The sequence below is a fragment of the Anopheles ziemanni genome, chromosome X (genome assembly GCF_943734765.1).
Source record: "Anopheles ziemanni chromosome X, idAnoZiCoDA_A2_x.2, whole genome shotgun sequence".
Classification (NCBI taxonomy): Eukaryota; Metazoa; Arthropoda; class Insecta; order Diptera; family Culicidae; genus Anopheles; species Anopheles ziemanni.
This window is the reverse complement of record NC_080707.1, coordinates 14999311-15015694: the sequence shown is the minus strand read 5'-3', so window position 1 is coordinate 15015694 and position 16384 is coordinate 14999311. Positions and strand designations below refer to the sequence as shown.

The 16384-nt window shown below is 50.4% G+C and overlaps 2 protein-coding genes across 2 annotated transcripts; one reads left to right on the top strand and one right to left on the bottom strand.

Moving 5' to 3' along the window:
* Positions 1-52: 52 nt before the first annotated feature.
* LOC131291264 (uncharacterized) lies at positions 53-5672 on the bottom strand. The gene is made up of 12 exons (XM_058320451.1): positions 4592-5672; positions 4265-4522; positions 3986-4195; positions 3431-3914; positions 3182-3350; positions 2979-3116; positions 2855-2891; positions 2087-2226; positions 1618-1623; positions 657-1556; positions 432-572; positions 53-336 (listed from the first exon to the last, which is right to left on the bottom strand). Exons 1-12 carry the CDS (start codon positions 5190-5192, stop codon positions 265-267), a joined length of 3156 nt encoding a protein of 1051 aa, XP_058176434.1. The 5' UTR covers positions 5193-5672; the 3' UTR covers positions 53-264.
* Positions 5673-7862: 2190 nt separating this feature from the next.
* On the top strand, positions 7863-15772 carry LOC131291143 (uncharacterized). The gene is made up of 13 exons (XM_058320335.1): positions 7863-8061; positions 8101-8211; positions 8248-8751; positions 8797-9507; positions 9633-10840; positions 10949-11686; positions 11753-11990; positions 12386-13897; positions 14140-14261; positions 14375-14380; positions 14476-15384; positions 15469-15609; positions 15701-15772. Exons 1-13 carry the CDS (start codon positions 7863-7865, stop codon positions 15770-15772), a joined length of 6471 nt encoding a protein of 2156 aa, XP_058176318.1.
* The last annotated feature ends 612 nt before the right edge of the window (positions 15773-16384 follow it).

Here is a 16384-nt window from a genome sequence, read left to right as displayed (position 1 = left end):
CGATAAACCAAAGGTTGTGACCAAACGAACGACACTGCGAAGTAGTTTTGAAGCCACGCAGACGCGACTAGTGAGATTTGTTTGTTACTTTATTTGTCAATGAACAAGAATGTTTAACAATTTCGCTCTGGATTAAGAATAGTGCCACATCCCAGCAATAAATCGGTAACAGCGAAGGGGTCGTATCGATTTCTTTTTTTTTATCGTCTGCCGTGTATTTCGATTGGAAGCTTTCAGTCGGCATGGGCATGGGTTGTGTGTCGTCTAGATGTAGACGGGATTTTCCTGTCCAGTCAGTAGGCGGAACATCGACGTCGGCATGGTTTTCATCAGGATCTACCGAAGGAAGAAATCAAAGAACAGAAAAGGTAACACTGGTTGAGAGAGAAAGAGAGAGAGATCGAGGGAGCATGGTTGTTCCGAAAGGGTACCTCTCCGATAGAAGTAGCCAGCAGATTGACGATCTTTTCGTGCGGTACAGCGACGACACTTTGGTTGTTGATCTCGATGATGCGGTGGCCGACGCGCACACCGCCCCGCTCCGCAATGCCCCCGCGCAGGAGGCTGCAAATCTGGATGGGAAAGGTGAAAGCGAGCAGGCGGTTAGAACCTCACCCTTCTAGAGAGCGACACCAGACACCGGGGGATCAACCTACCACACCGTTCTGCACGCTGAAGCCGAGCTGGTACTTGGTGTTCGGTCGCTTGATCTTCACCTCGACGACCGGGGCGCACGGGACGACGGTGAACTTGACCACGGTCTGGTTCTTGGTGTTCTTGATGTAGCCCTGGCACGTCGACAGCGGCAACCCCACCAGGCTCAGCCCGTTGATGGCGATGATCTGATCGCCGATGTTGAGCTGGCCGCAACGGGCGGCCGCGCCGGACGAGGCGAGGTTCGCAATCACCACCGTCGGCAGCATCGAGCCCCAGCCCGACTCGACGATCACCACGCCCAGTATCTCGCCCTTCGCCTTCGGCACCACCACCTCCTTCTGCAGCTCCTTCTTCGCGAAAATCTCCAGCTCGTCGCCGAAGATCTCCTGGCTGTTCAGCACCTCCTGGTAGTCCATCTCCTTCATAAAGCTGTGGTCCTCAATTCCGTTCGCCTTGAGGAACTCCATGTACGCCACCTGGAACGCCTGCCCGATGCTCTGCGCGATGAACTGCGCCTCCTCGCTCTCGAACACGTGGCAGATCATCTTCGGCGTGCGGTTGGCGCCCACTTTAGCGCCCACCTCGCCGCTGCTGCTGGTCCGCTTGCGGCCGGGGCTCTCGGCGGTGCCGACCGATTCCGCCGGTGCATCCGGCACCCCGCCAGCAGTGGCCCCACCACTATCCCCGCCGCTCGCCGCTCCATTATTGCCACCGGACGAGCCGGCAAAGCGGCGCCGGGCCATCAGCACCACGAGCTGGCCGATGTCGGCGATGTACGAGATCGTGCGCAGCGCGTGATCCATCATGATCTCCTTCAGGTCCGTGTTCAGCACCATTATTTTCTCTGTCGAAATAAACAAATCCACCTCCGTGCTCGGTTGCGATTCGCCTGCCGGGGCCTGCGGCAAACGAAGCAAAGTCTCAGTTCAATGGTTTATTGAATAGGGCACAACATCTTACCAAAGCCTAGCCATCATCATTTTGGGGGTTTTTTGGTTATATTGAAATGCGAGTTATTTTTTTTGTATTTTCGATTGATTAGCGCGCGGCCGGTGGGAGGTTTGTTCGTGTTTGTTTTTTTGTTCATATCGTTTTCGTATTGATTTGTTTTTTTTTATGTTTAAGCAATAGGAGAAGAGGAAAGAATAACATACAGTATGCGGTTAGTATGGGCTACCCGTACAAAAGTTAACTAATATTACAAACGTATAAGCAAACGAGAGGGAAAATAAATAAATAAGAAACGGAAACGAAACAGACACAGAAGAGCACGGGAAAAACGGGGAGGAAAATACTACGACAGTGATAGAAAAACTAGGGCAAGATGAAGTTAGACGAGCGTAAGAGAGATGGAAGGATAAAGATGGGTGAAGAAAAACAAAAAGCACAGATAGTAAAACCAGGTGAAGTAGCTCAAACTATTGCTCACTTTAATTCGCGAAACGGCCTCCTCCGCCTGCATCATGCGCGTGGACTTGGTCGGCTGGCCTTCGCAAACGAGCTGCGTCGAGCCGAGGTAGCGGGCTCGGAACAGCACCCCTTCGATCAATACTGCTGGATCCAGAAGGCCTGGTGTAGGGAAGGAAGAAAATATTTCAAAACCATCAAGTGCTAACACTACATCATGCATTATGCTTCTGAAATACTAAAGTACAGCCTCGTTCGCCGTGGACGATCCGGGAGAAGTCACTACAAAGTGGTCTTTCTCCACAAATTCAAACTAAAGCACGGCCTTTTCGAGTAGATACATTTAATATGCATGCACATACATACATTTTCTATCAAACACGTAGCAACTTTTAAAGGTAGTTTTCAATGGTTATTTCGAACTCTTAAACATATTTAACATAATTGCTTCTTTCGACTAAATGATTCTTTTTCCGACAATCACGGGGCTTCTGGATTGACAAGGCTGAACGAGGCATATACGGTAAGCTTCCAAAGAAGTCGGAGAGTGCGTGGAAGGAAGTGCGAGATGTACTGTGCAGATGACCAGGCGAGTCAAGGCAAGCTGCATAATGGACGATTCACTTACGCGCGGTAATTGTTCACACGGTGAAAGCATGAAAGGCATTTAAAAACTTTAGCGGAACTATTTTGATAATTTAATTTGTGATTTGTGTAGCTGCGCATAATGTTGGCAATGGATTGTTAGTATGGTTCAAGAAGATGGGCCTCCCGACGGCAAAACGCTTACCTTCTCTGGTTTTGTGCCTACCCTTGCTGTCGATTTCCTGCAGGAAAGGGAGGGAAAACATAACCTTTATATACTTCCATTCGATTGTAAAGTGACCGCGAAAATGAAGTATGCTTTTCCTCACCGGTAAATTTTCTAGCTGAACATCACTAGGCGAGTAAGTCTCATTGTCGGCCCGTATTGCGGTATGGTATCGTTTCATTTTCGCTAGCGTTGAGGAGCAAGGTGATCTGACGTTCAATGGATGCGATTCGCCCGAATTCTGCAAGAAAAACGGGGAGAAAAATTATGTAGCGAGGAAAACTCAACAGAATATAACACACTTACATGATTTTCAAAATAATTAATCTCGCCGATGTTTTGCTGGTGGCCTAGCAAGCGATCCGTTTCCAGATCCGTGTCCGTTTCCTCGTCGGCCTCGATGTTGCTCGCTGGTCGCGCGGCTCCACCGTCCGGGCCCGTCGCCAAATCGTTTTCCGCCTCGCGTTCCACCGATCTGTGTGGGGAGAAGTGTTTAGTCTCATCAACATTTCAATCTCGGTGGATAGGAGTATATTGTTGTCGCATATCCGGTACCTAAGCACCCAGACAGGTGATGCACCCTCGTTTTTTCCAATCTCCTCGCCATGATGCAGGTCCTGACGCCCGTGCGTAGGAAGTATTTTCGTATTCTGCAGCGTCGACTTGATGTCGTTCAGTGCCTCCTGAATGTTGCTAGCTAGGCAGTCGCTATTGTACCCGTTCTTGACGCTTGACGCTTGAGTTTGATGGTAATGTTGTTGATGGTGCTGGTACCGGCTGCCCTGGGACAGCGTATTCCCGCTAGCGGTAAGCAAATCGTCCGATTTCTGCGGCTCATACACGTTGCCACTGTCGCCGATCAGCAGCGAGCCGTTGCCGATACTGGCTATGGCGTTGCTCTCCGAGTCGGACGTATGCCCGCTGGAGAGGCCATCCTCTAGGATTGGCATACTATTGCACATTTGTTCGTACTCGACGCACGGTTCGCTAAGAATCTCCTTTCCAATCGGTTTCGCATTCCCGTATTTACCTCTGCTGCCTGTACGAACGGTACGAGAAAGATAGTAGCCTGTTGTTTTGATGCGCGAAGTGCGGCAAAAGAATACAAACCATAGTCTTTGGTCGAGTAGGAAGGCGTTGCGCCGAAGTCAACCCCACAAGTCGCCCTTCCACTGTCCGCTTCCGGCGAAAGTGTAGTGTTGTGTTGTGACTTTCGTCTATTGCCTGACCCCGTGCTGAAATCTTCTCCGTCGACCGCGGTTTGCTGGCGGTAATAATATTTGGTATCTAAATCGTATGCATTACGGTCTGAGTCATTGCCTACAATAAAGGTGGTCTATCATCAATCAAACACCGCTGCTAGGTTGGGCACGTGAATACGCTACTTACAGCTAATGCTTGGCTTATCGTAGAACTTAAACTCGTCGCTGCATTTGTCCAGCTCGATCAGCGTTGGCTTCTCGTCCTCCTGTGCGTCCCGATCAAGCGAGGAGCTACTGACGCGCTTCGGGAATCCGGGCCGCGGTAGGTTGCCGCTACCTGATTTCGAGAATGAAATCATCCCATCCGGCGCTGAGTACACACTGTTCGATGCAGTGGTCCCGAAGCGTCGCGGCGAACCTTCGTATTCGGCAATGGTTAAGCCTCCTGTGCAGATAAAGAGGATGTAGATATTTGCGATGGTTGGCATTACTTGCAACTCGGGCGCGCACTCACCTATAACGGTTTGAGTTTTGGAACACCGCTCCGTGTTCGATTCTTTGCTCTGCACCATAGCCGCGCTGTTTATGTAGATAGACATTTCCGGGCCATTGCCGCCAGACGAAGGCCAGTTCGTCTCGATATCGTCGAACACGACGATCTCGCCGTCCGACAGGATCGATTGCGTTGAGTATGGCGGTGCGACTGGAAGCAAACTACCACCGCCCGCACCGACACCGATGCTGTTGCTAGAGTGATGGCACTGCTCGAAGCCATAGGACGCCATGGCATGCAGCAGGACCGGACTGGAGGCGGTGGTGGAATCGCTACTCTCGTTGTGCCCTCCGCTGCCGACCGGACTCCGGCCGACCTGTATTTGATGGCGCTTCTGAAAGCGCATCTTCGGCTCGCTGTCCAGCGCTGTCGGCTCCGGTGAGTGCAGCACGGTGCTGACGGGGGTAGTGTTCTGATTTGTGCCATGGCTACTTTCCCAGAAGTGCAACTCTGGGTCCTTGTCAGCGTAGAGGCCGTGCGGATGAAACGGACGCATCGCTGCGGACTGTGTATCACCGAGCGCGCCTTGATTGGGTGGTTTGTTCTCATTAGAGCAGTACATGGTCTTGTTTCACTTATTCAACAGCAACAACATATAAACCCTAAATTCGGCTACCGTGCTGTAGGATGCCCTAATGCATTCTGTTGAACAACCGTGCGGATACACTTTCTCCAATATTGCTTATAAATGTAGGCTCGCTTTGGCCGTCTTGATTGCCATTGCATAATTTAATGACACTTTTTCTAGGGATATATTATGAATTGCATTATATTTAACTTTGGAAAGAACAAACCAAGAGATGGAAAATCATATTTGGCTGATTTGGTATGTGCTCGTTGCTCTGTGTGTTCGTGCGCTCGACACGAAACTAAACCGAAACGCTCAGTATGTGGTGAAAAATCGATTGAATGTTAGCCTTATAAACTAACTGCAGGAATAACATTCAGTAACTAGTAAATAAACAGGATGTAAAAGTAATAGCGTTAAATTGCACTAATATTCCGCACCAAGTGGTTCCGATTTAGCATTTCTCCGGATAGAAATCTTGTTAAAAAAAAAACAGTGAGTGTGGACGACCGATATTCACTCCGTCCTTGCTATTGCTAGTTACAATAAACATCGTAAACACATGTCAAGCTGATGCGAAGCAAGCAAATCACTAGGAGCGTTCGCTTTTCAAGATACAAACGTCACTTTACAGTCAACCTGTCAAACTTTGAACAATAATAAACACGACCATCCTTTGGTACGTTGGGATCTATGATCCTTTCTCAATGGGGGGAAAAAAGAAGAATCCATACAGGAATTAAAATGGCGGAAAGAATTTAAGAAATTAATATTAAGATACAATAAAACCCGCATAGATCTGTAACCTTTACTTTCCCATTTTGTGCAAGGGACGGATTTTCTTTCTCGCCAAATGATAACGGACAACTTGAGGGGCACATGTGGCGGGGACCATCCGGCAGCGAGGCTTCAAATTTTCAGTTTACATTTGACGGGTTGCAAGAGCGGTTTACCTCGCAGCGACTAAAAAATTAAAGAAAATGTTTATCGACCGGAAGAGAACAATAGATCCGGGGCACTTCCAATGTTGAAGTCAACAGCGATGGAATTGAATTTAACGTCCCCTAGCGCTGCGATTACATGCTGAAAAAGTAAGGGGGGTGCGAAACCGAATCGATGAAGGCGCTGTAGGGTTGTGTGTGAATCAGTATGTGTGGTAAACAGATGAATTCATACAGAAGTTCAATGAAACCATAATTTCTTTCGGCGAAAAACGGAGTGTCACAGTCGGCAGGAAGCCTTTAGAAGAATAGTGTGTCAAGTTACAGTTTGAGATGTAAGAGTTTACAACAATAGTAAAGTGTTACCATGGTCGAATATTTCAATCGCTGGCCGTACTTCGTAAGCTTTGCAGTTATTTTAGTTATGCAATGCATTACATTCCTCGCATGTAGTGTTTAAGGACATAAGTTACATCGTTTGTGTTCGTCATGTGCTACACATTTGGAGGAATCTGCTAGGGGCTCATCCTGTTTCAAAGCTTTTCGCTTGCAAAACATTTTCTTACCAAAGTATATTTAACTCATGTATATGTATAAGTACCTATATATGTATGTGTATTCGTTTATATATACGTACGTATGTAAATATTTTCGTATATATGAGGTCGCGTGCATATGCTCGAGTCCTTCGTAATATCTTTTCATAAGCAATTTTGGTGCAACTTTTCAATCGCACGCATATTTTTATGTATGTGTTTAGGTGTTCGTGAAAAAATGTAGATGAAACCGTTTCGACTGGAAATTTCTAGTAAATTTTCCAGCGAACATGCGATAATGGCGAGCAGATTTTCATGAACCTAATACATATGGAAAAATATGTTATTTCACGTTCGTATGTTCAATTAGGGAAAATGCGCTGTATACGCGAGAGGAATTTGTCCTGCATACACACATTGGTACCCACATTCACTCACACGCTCATGCACGCACACATACACACGCACACACACGAGACAGGATATCAATGTGGGAGAGCAAGGAGCGAAAGAGAGAATGTGGCAGGACGTGTCTGCTCAATATACCCTCTTTCGTATTTCCGTGAGTCATTCCTGCAAATCACCCTAGCTTGTGCAAGGATCAATTATCGATTTTTCTGTTCGGCTCCCCCCTAGTTCTATTCAAAACGTTCGTTCGTTCGTTCACCGCCTGCTCATTACATTACCACCAATATATTGGCTACTCATTCTGCTAGCGTGCGGCGACAAGGATCCAGTCCTTGTGGAGGCAGCGATTGGGAACAGTAAATTAGCGCCGTTATTAAAAAGTACGTTTCTTGCCTTGTTACATTTCAGTTCCTCCAACCTAGGGCATACTCTTCCACGACATCGGTGTGCTACTTTTCAGTACACTGTCGCGAAAATCACAGCCACACACTAGCCGAGCTCTAACCCAGTGCAGTTTTTCGCGTTTTTCTCTCTTTCTCTCTCTCTCTCTCCCTCTCTCTCTCTATCTGTGTCTCTCTTTCTCTCTCTACCGATCTACTTGCCCCGCTGGTATTATCCTTTTCACAGTTACACAGTGATAGTCACGCGGCCACTGCAGCGCCAGCGGGCCGTGACGGTTAATTATGGTTAGTTCAACTGTTGTTTTTGATAAAAAGTCATCCTCGACACCAGTAGACAGCACCCCAGTCGACCAAAATGATAGCAGTACTATTTCCTCCATGCCTTTCAGCAGCAGCAGCCCCTGTAACGACACGACAGGTGTGCTGACACACGATAGTAGTGCGTCGAACGATGCGTCCGCATTAAGTTTCAGTGAGCAGAAAATTTCGTTACTTTTCCCCAAATGCAAACCGCGCAGTGAATATCACTATGTTATGAACAGCAGCAGTAGCAGCAGTGCGTGCGTGAACGGAAACGGTAGTGGTGGTGGTGGTGGTGGTGGTGGTGGAGGTGGAGGTGGAAGTAGTAACAAGAACAACAATTGTACGATGGACGTCGGCAGCATGTCGCTCGGCTCCACGCACTCCTTGGCGACGTACGTGACGCGCTCCAGTACGCCCACCGTCGGTACAGCGCCGCCCTCGAGCGCCTCGACGGCGGCAGCGGCGGCGGCGGCTGCGGCTGCGGCGGCGGCGGCGGTTGCAGCCTCGAAGGTCTACATCGACATCAATCCGTTCGGTAACAACAATGGCAGCACCAGCACCAGTAGTACCAACCACGGCCCATCGGTGGTTCCTGCGCTATCGAGCGACTTTGAATTCGGCGCCGAGAAGGAATTGTCCGTTGGCAAGGCGCTGCAGTTGAATGCGTGCGGCATGAACAACAACAACATCGGGGGAGGAAGCAGCAACAACAACCACTACGGCGGTGGCGGTGGCAGCGGGGGGGTAGGGCTGTTAAAGGATAAGTTTGGTGGCGCCGGAATCGGGCCCAGCACCGTGAAGCTTTCGTCCAATCAATCCGGTAGCAAGAGTACCTCGTCCTCAGACGGGTACGGCTTCTACTACAACAATCAACCGCCATCGCTAACCTGTTCCCCAACCGAGAATCAATCAATGGCCGCCTCGCTCGGTAATTGCAATAGTGGTAACAATGGTGGTAGTAGTAGTGTAGTTGGTGGTGGTGTAGGTGGAGGAGGAGGAGGAGGTGGAGGAGGACTGCTTCTCTCGGATGATGAGGATATGAGCGAGCGTTCGAAGAAGGAAAATACCGGCGCGTCCAGATGGATGGAGCGCAACTACTGCCATTTATCCGTGTCGCACTATCCTAGTGGGCCGTCGAAGTCGAAAAACGTTGGTGCCAGTAGTGGAGCTGTTGCCGGACAGCAGCAGCAGCAGCAGCAGAAACGTGGTGGATCCACATCGGTTTACAAACCGGTCAACTGCTACAATATGGTACTCCAATCGCCGCTCGAGGACGAGAGTGATATGGAGGATAGGCTAAAGTATTTCAACTACCAGCACGAGATGCAAACGTACAACAGCACACGCAAGGACAAGCACGGCTACCCATCGGTAGGTAGTGGTGACTTGCACTACGCGCATAAGAGCATCAGCGGTGGCGAGGGTGAAGAAATTATAGTCCTTGGAAGCAATGCAAACGAGCACGAAAATACGCTGCTGGTTGGAAAGCAGCAGCAGCAGCAGCAGCAGCAGCAGGAATGTGATTCAGCCGAGTCACATCCCAATAAAATGGATTTGCTCCATCTGAATCAAAAGTTGGAGCACGTGCCGCACGTAGGACTGAGTGTAGCCAGTCCGAGCACGGATAACGAACTGATGCTCAATGCAGAGTTTACCGACAAGCAGATGGGGCAGTTTGCTGAACCGGATAACAAATCTACCGCAGGATCCAACATAATACGTAAGTAGTGGCCGAATAGGTGTTTGTACTCATTTTGTTCAAATAGGAACCCAATCACCTAACGCTCACTGAACTCCTCGTCTATCTATGGACGACTTTAATGTGCTTTCCTCTTCCCCAAACAGAGTACGACGGATCTCCCCGACGATTTGGGCTGAATTTGTGCGACGAGAGTGACTACTACTTGGCGTCTAGTGTGAAAATAAATCTAACTTCCCCATCATTGCTGACGCTCCCGCGTCCCGGGTTTCCACAGCGCGTTGTACCGGCGACAACGTCCACATCGGCCGCAACGACATTGACGGCACCAAACAAAACCAGCATGTCCACGGTACCCACGCCTTCGTCCAAACTCAGCTGCTCCCCTTCGCTGCTGGAACAGGTAAATTCAAGTCTGAACAAGACAATGCTGTTCGAGGTACCCAAAAATGGTAGAACTAGCGACGGCGAGGGCGACTTCTACGCTAGCGGAGACGTATCGAAAGCGAACCTTACTAGGATGGACAAGGAGCACCATTCTTACGAAGTGCTGCAGCCGTGCGATCAGGGCAAACCGTTGCTACCAGAGATGGACATGATGTCGGAGAAGGTGCAGCTGAACGCCCAGGCCCAGCCCGACAACGAGCTAACCATGGGCGGCTCGAGTAACTATCCACCGATGACCAACTCATCGACGTTCGACTATCTTTATGAATTTTCCGAGACACGCAAAGTGTTGGAAGAATTTTTCAAGTGTCCATCGACGGAGGATGTGGAGAAGTTTAGCGACTACAACGACAGCGGTGACGATGACGATGCGGAGAGTCTGGACGTGCAGTACGACTATCCGGTGGAGCTGGAGCGCTCAAAGGCTATCGAAACTACCTACATCGGTAACGTGAACGGATCTGGAAAACGAGACAGAACCCGCTCCCCGAAGTCCCCGATCCACACCGGTGACGGCATGACGCTGGCGCAGGAAGAGGATGACGATGATGAAGATCAGACGGCAGACGTCGAGGACGAGGAGGAGGACGAGGGCAAGGGTAAAGGGTTGACGAAGTACAATTTTAAGCTGAAGACTAACAAGGCGCGCCTTGTCGCAGACTACGGAGGTGCAGGCATGCTGCGGAAGAAGAAGTCGTCCGATGGATACTTGCTGAAGGGCATTTCGAACGTCGGGTTAGCTGTCGTTGACGATGGTGATAGATACTGCAGTGCAGACTATGAACGACGTGAGGACGACAGGCAGGGATCGCTACAAACTTCCAACGACGCCCGAAATGACTACGCGGTGTACATCCAGAGTGGCCTACTCAAGTCCTTCCCTGAACAGCAGCAGCAGCAACAGCAGCAACAGCAGCAGCAACAACTACAGCAGCAGCAACAGCAGCAGCAACAACAGCAACAGCAACAGCAACAGCAACAGCAGCACCAACAGCAGCATATGACGCTAGTTAACGAGACTCATGCACAAAACCAGCAACAACAGCAGCACCCAAAGAACACCCAGAGTGAATTGCGCTTCAACTCGTACATCAATAACGAGAGTCGCTCGAGTAGCTACGACGCAATCAATGACCCCGGCGGCTATGACGTGCATCCGATCATCTCCAATGGCAGCGACAAGGACCCGTTGCACTACGCCACGGTGAACGGGGACGGCGTCGACGGGCGGAAGGTGTTTGCTCGCAAGTATAGCAAAAACTTCAATTACTCACCAGACACAACCGATTACGACTCCAACTGCGGCGACTACGATAGCGAGATCTCGCCCCAGTACGGCAGCGACTTCGGGCTGATCACGTCCGGGGGTGCCACGATGTGCGAGGATTTGAACAATGGCGTCATCAGTGCCGCATCCGGTGCTGGGCAGGCCCCGGGCGACTCGCTCAACTGTCTGTTCACGAGCAGCGCCGGCAACTACCCGCGGTACTATGCGGCTATGCCGGTGCTGGAGGACGGCCTCTCAAGCGGGCACGTGTCCGACTCGGACACGAACAATCACAATGCGAACGGCACGGGCGGCGTGATGCCACCAGATCTCGTCACAGGTAGTATCAAGCAGATGGTGTCTGGCAGTGCCGGTGTAGCGGGCAGCGCCTACGGGCTACTCGGACCACAGTCTCCAACGGTCACGGCGAAGCAATCCATCTCCTCATCTCCCATTGCTTCAAAGGAGCAGAAGACTCTCTTACAAGTTCAGTCCAAGGAACAACAACATCAACAGCAGAACCATCAGCAACAACAACAGCAGCAGCAGCAGCAGCAGCAGCAGCAACAACAACTGCAACAGCAACAGCAACAGCAACAACAGCAACAACAGCAGCAGCAGCAGCAGCAATCGCATCAACAACAGCAGAACCAAGGCACTAGCGTGGAAGGATTTTTTGTAAATAATAACACCTTCCGCATGGGAAATCTAAAGCTGAACTCAAGCATGCTTCACAACGCCAGTATATTTAAAAACCGCGATCCAGAACTGGAATCACTATACACTATAAGTAAGTACATTTCACAGAACGTAGTATTAAGGTAGCTTGATGGTTGTTTTTTTTTAAATCCAGTTTGATTTTCTCGGTTACCATTGATATAATTGTTAGTAAGAGAACAACCTACTTTGCTGACTTGCTCGGCCCCATTTACTGTAGGTACATCTTCTATATAAAAGCTATTTTACATTTTTTTGAATGGAAGAATGGGATTAGATACAAAAATCCATCATGGACAGCTATGAGTCCATAAAGATTATCTACAGGTAAATTAGGAACCTGGGCTGTGATAAAAGCGTCTCTGAATGAGCTAAAACTAATTGCTAGTAGTTTGTAGCTACTGTTGAATATAGACAGTGTTTGTGTCTCCGTACCGTCATACCTATTTTTATTTTTACTTTTACTAGATACCATACAATCGACGCCACCTCCACCAGCTCCAGCTCCACACAGGAAATCTTCGATAGACTGTGATAACTTAACAGGTTTGCAACAGCAACAGCAGCAGCAAGCGCAACAACAGCCGCCACAACAGCAGCAGCAGCAGCAACAGCAGCAACAGCAGCAGCAGCAGCAGCAGCAATTGAGTCACTTACAACAGTTGCAACACCATCAGCAGGCGCAGCAGCAGCAACCACCGCAGCAATCACAGCTGAATCAGCAACAGTTCAACCTCTTGCATGCTTCTAACGCCGATGTACAGTCGACGTTGAAAGACATTCGGATTTGTCTGCAAAAGACGAAATCAATCAATCTGGTGTCCGGTGGTGCACAGACTCGCAAAGCCTTCGATAAAAACAGTTTGTGTTCGAGCGAATTCCCAGCAGATGCACTCGGTGGTGCTGGTGTAAGCGGGGCTGGCGCTGTCGGCATACCCGGCGCCCCGAGCCTGTCGCCCATCTGGATACCACGGTCGCGAGTAGCGACGTCGGAGGTACAGGACTATGTCGGCAAACAGCCGACAACGGGTGGAGCGAACGGAGGAGTGACTAGTGTAGCGCCCGGCGGCAGTAGCTCCATACTGGGAAACGGCTTGACAGGGCTGCAGGGCTCGGGAAAGTTGTCATCCTCGCCGTCGTCGCTACTCGCATCGTCGCTGCCAGTTGTAGGCGGAGCAAGCAAATCGGGTGGTGTAGGAGCCTTCCCGGAGGAGAGTGAGGCTCTGATAGGCAGTCATGGCAGTCACGGACAGTCGGCGAAGCTGCCCGGCGCGCTCATCGATGAGGATGAAGATCCGGACACGGATCTCGAGACCGACCGCTTGCTCGGCCACCAGCGCCTGGATGACCAAGGCTTCTACGACGAGAGCAGCGGTGGCAAGCAGTGGAGCAGCGAGCGCAAGACCGGCACTCGGCTACTGCTGGGTAAGGTGTCTCCCAAGCAGGCGCCCACAACGGCGACCTTGCAAAACGGTAAACCGGCAACCGGCCAGCCGAGTGAGCGTACGCTAGGAGTAGGTGCTCGCAGTGCCGGTGCAGCGCATAGCGTGAGCAGTTTCCTGCAGGTTGCCGCCTCCGGTAGTACTTCCTCCGTCCCGGCCCAGCTATCGGTAGGTGGGACAGCGGGTACCGGCTGCAGTGCATCTGGGGCAACACTGCCGGAGTTGGGTGGAGCCACCTCGGCCACCGGAACTCCGATCGCACCCTCGGCGGGAACCGTCAGCGGCACCGGGGCCGGCAGTGGAGGATCTGCCCTCTGCCACAAGGCAGCAAAAGTGAGTGCCGCCGGCAATCTGATCAACTTCAACGGGCCCAACGACCCACAGACGCAGCTGACGTCACCGAATCCGAGCCCACAGCACTCACTCGGCGAGGGTAATCTACTAGACAAGTCGAACGACTCCGGCAGCCCCGGTGGTTCGACCAAGTCGAAGTCGATGCACAATAACGACACCAAGCGGAAGTCGAAGAACAAGGAAGGTAAGTCAGTCGACATTCCACTGATCCCTTATTCAACTGATCCATTCTGTGGGCATACCGAAAATGCAAACTCTAAACATTTGTCTCTTAACTTTCTGATTCATCACAAAAAAAAAATGCATACCGTGGATTACTTGGGTGTAAGTAATCGCCTCCAAAGCGACTCATAACCATTCGTGGAGCAAACCGTTCACGTTGGCGACAAACTGACTGATTAATTACTCCTTTCCACAGGTTGACAGTTCTGATCGAAGGTGTTTTGTTCCGAGCGCGCTACCTAGGATCGACGCAGCTTGTTTGCGAGGGACAGCCGACCAAATCCACACGAATGTTGCAGGCAGAGGAAGCTGTATCGCGAATCAAGGTATGGTTGTGTTTGGTAAATGCTAACATTCCTGACAATGGCAATAACCGCCTGTTTTGTTTTCGTCCCTATGTACCACTTGTGGTCATTGACCATCGACTTCATGGCTTCAGGCTCTGGTAAGTGAAAGTTTAATACCGTGACGTGCTATACAGCGATAGTAGAACGTTTGTTTAACGTTTTGTTCGTTATTTTCCATTATCGTTTGCCGCAGTCTCCTGATGGTGAAGTACAGCCGAGCACGGAGGTGGATCTGTTTATATCCACCGAGAAGATAATGGTGCTGAACACGGACCTGAAGGAGATCATGATGGATCACGCACTGCGGACGATCTCGTACATTGCCGACATCGGCGACCTGGTGGTGCTGATGGCTCGGCGCCGCTTCGTACCGCAGGACGTCGACTCGACCGACTCGTCCGGTGGCGGTGGAGGCGGAGCCGTCAGTGGTGGCGGGGTGGGCGCACACTCAGGGAACCATGCTGCCGGTGGCAACACGCCATCCCAAAAGCAGTCGGGCACGGGGGGAAGCGGTGGTGGGGCTGGCGGTGGGCCGAAGGGCAACCGCACGCCGAAGATGATCTGCCACGTGTTCGAGAGCGAGGAGGCGCAGTTCATCGCGCAGAGCATCGGGCAGGCGTTCCAGGTGGCGTACATGGAGTTCCTCAAGGCGAACGGAATTGAGGACCACAGCTTTATGAAGGAGATGGACTACCAGGAGGTGCTGAACAGCCAGGAGATCTTCGGCGACGAGCTGGAGATTTTCGCGAAGAAGGAGCTGCAGAAGGAGGTGGTGGTGCCGAAGGCGAAGGGCGAGATACTGGGCGTGGTGATCGTCGAGTCGGGCTGGGGCTCGATGCTGCCGACGGTGGTGATTGCGAACCTCGCCTCGTCCGGCGCGGCCGCCCGTTGCGGCCAGCTCAACATCGGCGATCAGATCATCGCCATCAACGGGCTCAGCCTGGTGGGGTTGCCGCTGTCGACGTGCCAGGGCTACATCAAGAACACCAAGAACCAGACCGTGGTCAAGTTCACCGTCGTCCCGTGCGCCCCGGTCGTCGAGGTGAAGATCAAGCGACCGAACACCAAGTACCAGCTCGGCTTCAGCGTGCAGAACGGTGTGGTAGGTTGATCCGCCGGTGTCTGGTGTCGCTCTCTAGAAGGGTGAGGTTCTAACCGCCTGCTCGCTTTCACCTTTCCCATCCAGATTTGCAGCCTCCTGCGCGGGGGCATTGCGGAGCGGGGCGGTGTGCGCGTCGGCCACCGCATCATCGAGATCAACAACCAAAGTGTCGTCGCTGTACCGCACGAGAAAATTGTAAACTTGCTGGCCACATCAGTTGGTGAGGTAAGCCTATTTCGCACCAATGTATATCGCCACCTGCCTTCAATATGACGTTCACACCCATCCTCAACCCCCTTTTCCTACCTCCATGCAGATACTCATGAAAACCATGCCGACGTCGATGTTCCGCCTGCTGACTGGACAGGAAAACCCCATTTACATCTAAATTGTGGATTTCTTTTCTTCGTTTCGCCGATTTGATTTACGTCGGTTGTCGCCGACCGGGAACTAGCTGATACAATGACAGTAACTACATATTTTTGAACGAACACTCTTGACATTTTCTATACTTCACAATGTCATGAAACTATAAATATATACATACATATACATATATATAAATATTATATACATAAATGTGCAAGTATGGATATTTATAAATATGAAAATGCATTTTTGTTTTGGAATTGATTCATACTTTGGCCTTGCAACTAATATGATAATCGTTATAGATATGAGTAAATGCTCATAAAAGCATACACACATACACACCCACACATATGCAACACCACACACACACACACACACACATTCAGTCAGAAACATTGCCAGGAGCAGTGCGCACGAGGAGGCACACTTGCCGTTGAAGGAATATTCCATAATAATGGCTATACAAGCAGGTTTAGATAAACTCACACGGCTGCAAACTGAAAAGAAAATCGCGTCATGCCATGGCCTCAACACATATAAATCAAACTGAATACAGTCTACATAGTCACAAGATAAATGTAAATCGTTGGATTTAATAATAAATATAGCATAGTAATATAGCTTTAGC

What these genes read in the sequence shown, in the direction of transcription:
- LOC131291143 (XM_058320335.1), top strand. Translation starts at nt 7,863, where the DNA reads ATGCCTTTCAGCAGCAGCAGCCCCTGTAACGACACGACAGGTGTGCTG. An exon ending in TGCGTGCGTGAACGGAAACG is followed by an intron (nt 8,062 to 8,100) that starts GTAGTGGTGGTG and finishes GTGGAGGTGGAG; the next exon opens with GTGGAAGTAGTAACAAGAAC. An exon ending in CTCCAGTACGCCCACCGTCG is followed by an intron (nt 8,212 to 8,247) that starts GTACAGCGCCGC and finishes CGACGGCGGCAG; the next exon opens with CGGCGGCGGCGGCTGCGGCT.
- LOC131291264 (XM_058320451.1), bottom strand. Translation starts at nt 5,192, where the DNA reads ATGTACTGCTCTAATGAGAACAAACCACCCAATCAAGGCGCGCTCGGT. An exon ending in CAAAACTCAAACCGTTATAG is followed by an intron (nt 4,523 to 4,591) that starts GTGAGTGCGCGC and finishes TTATCTGCACAG; the next exon opens with GAGGCTTAACCATTGCCGAA. An exon ending in CTACTCGACCAAAGACTATG is followed by an intron (nt 3,915 to 3,985) that starts GTTTGTATTCTT and finishes CCGTTCGTACAG; the next exon opens with GCAGCAGAGGTAAATACGGG.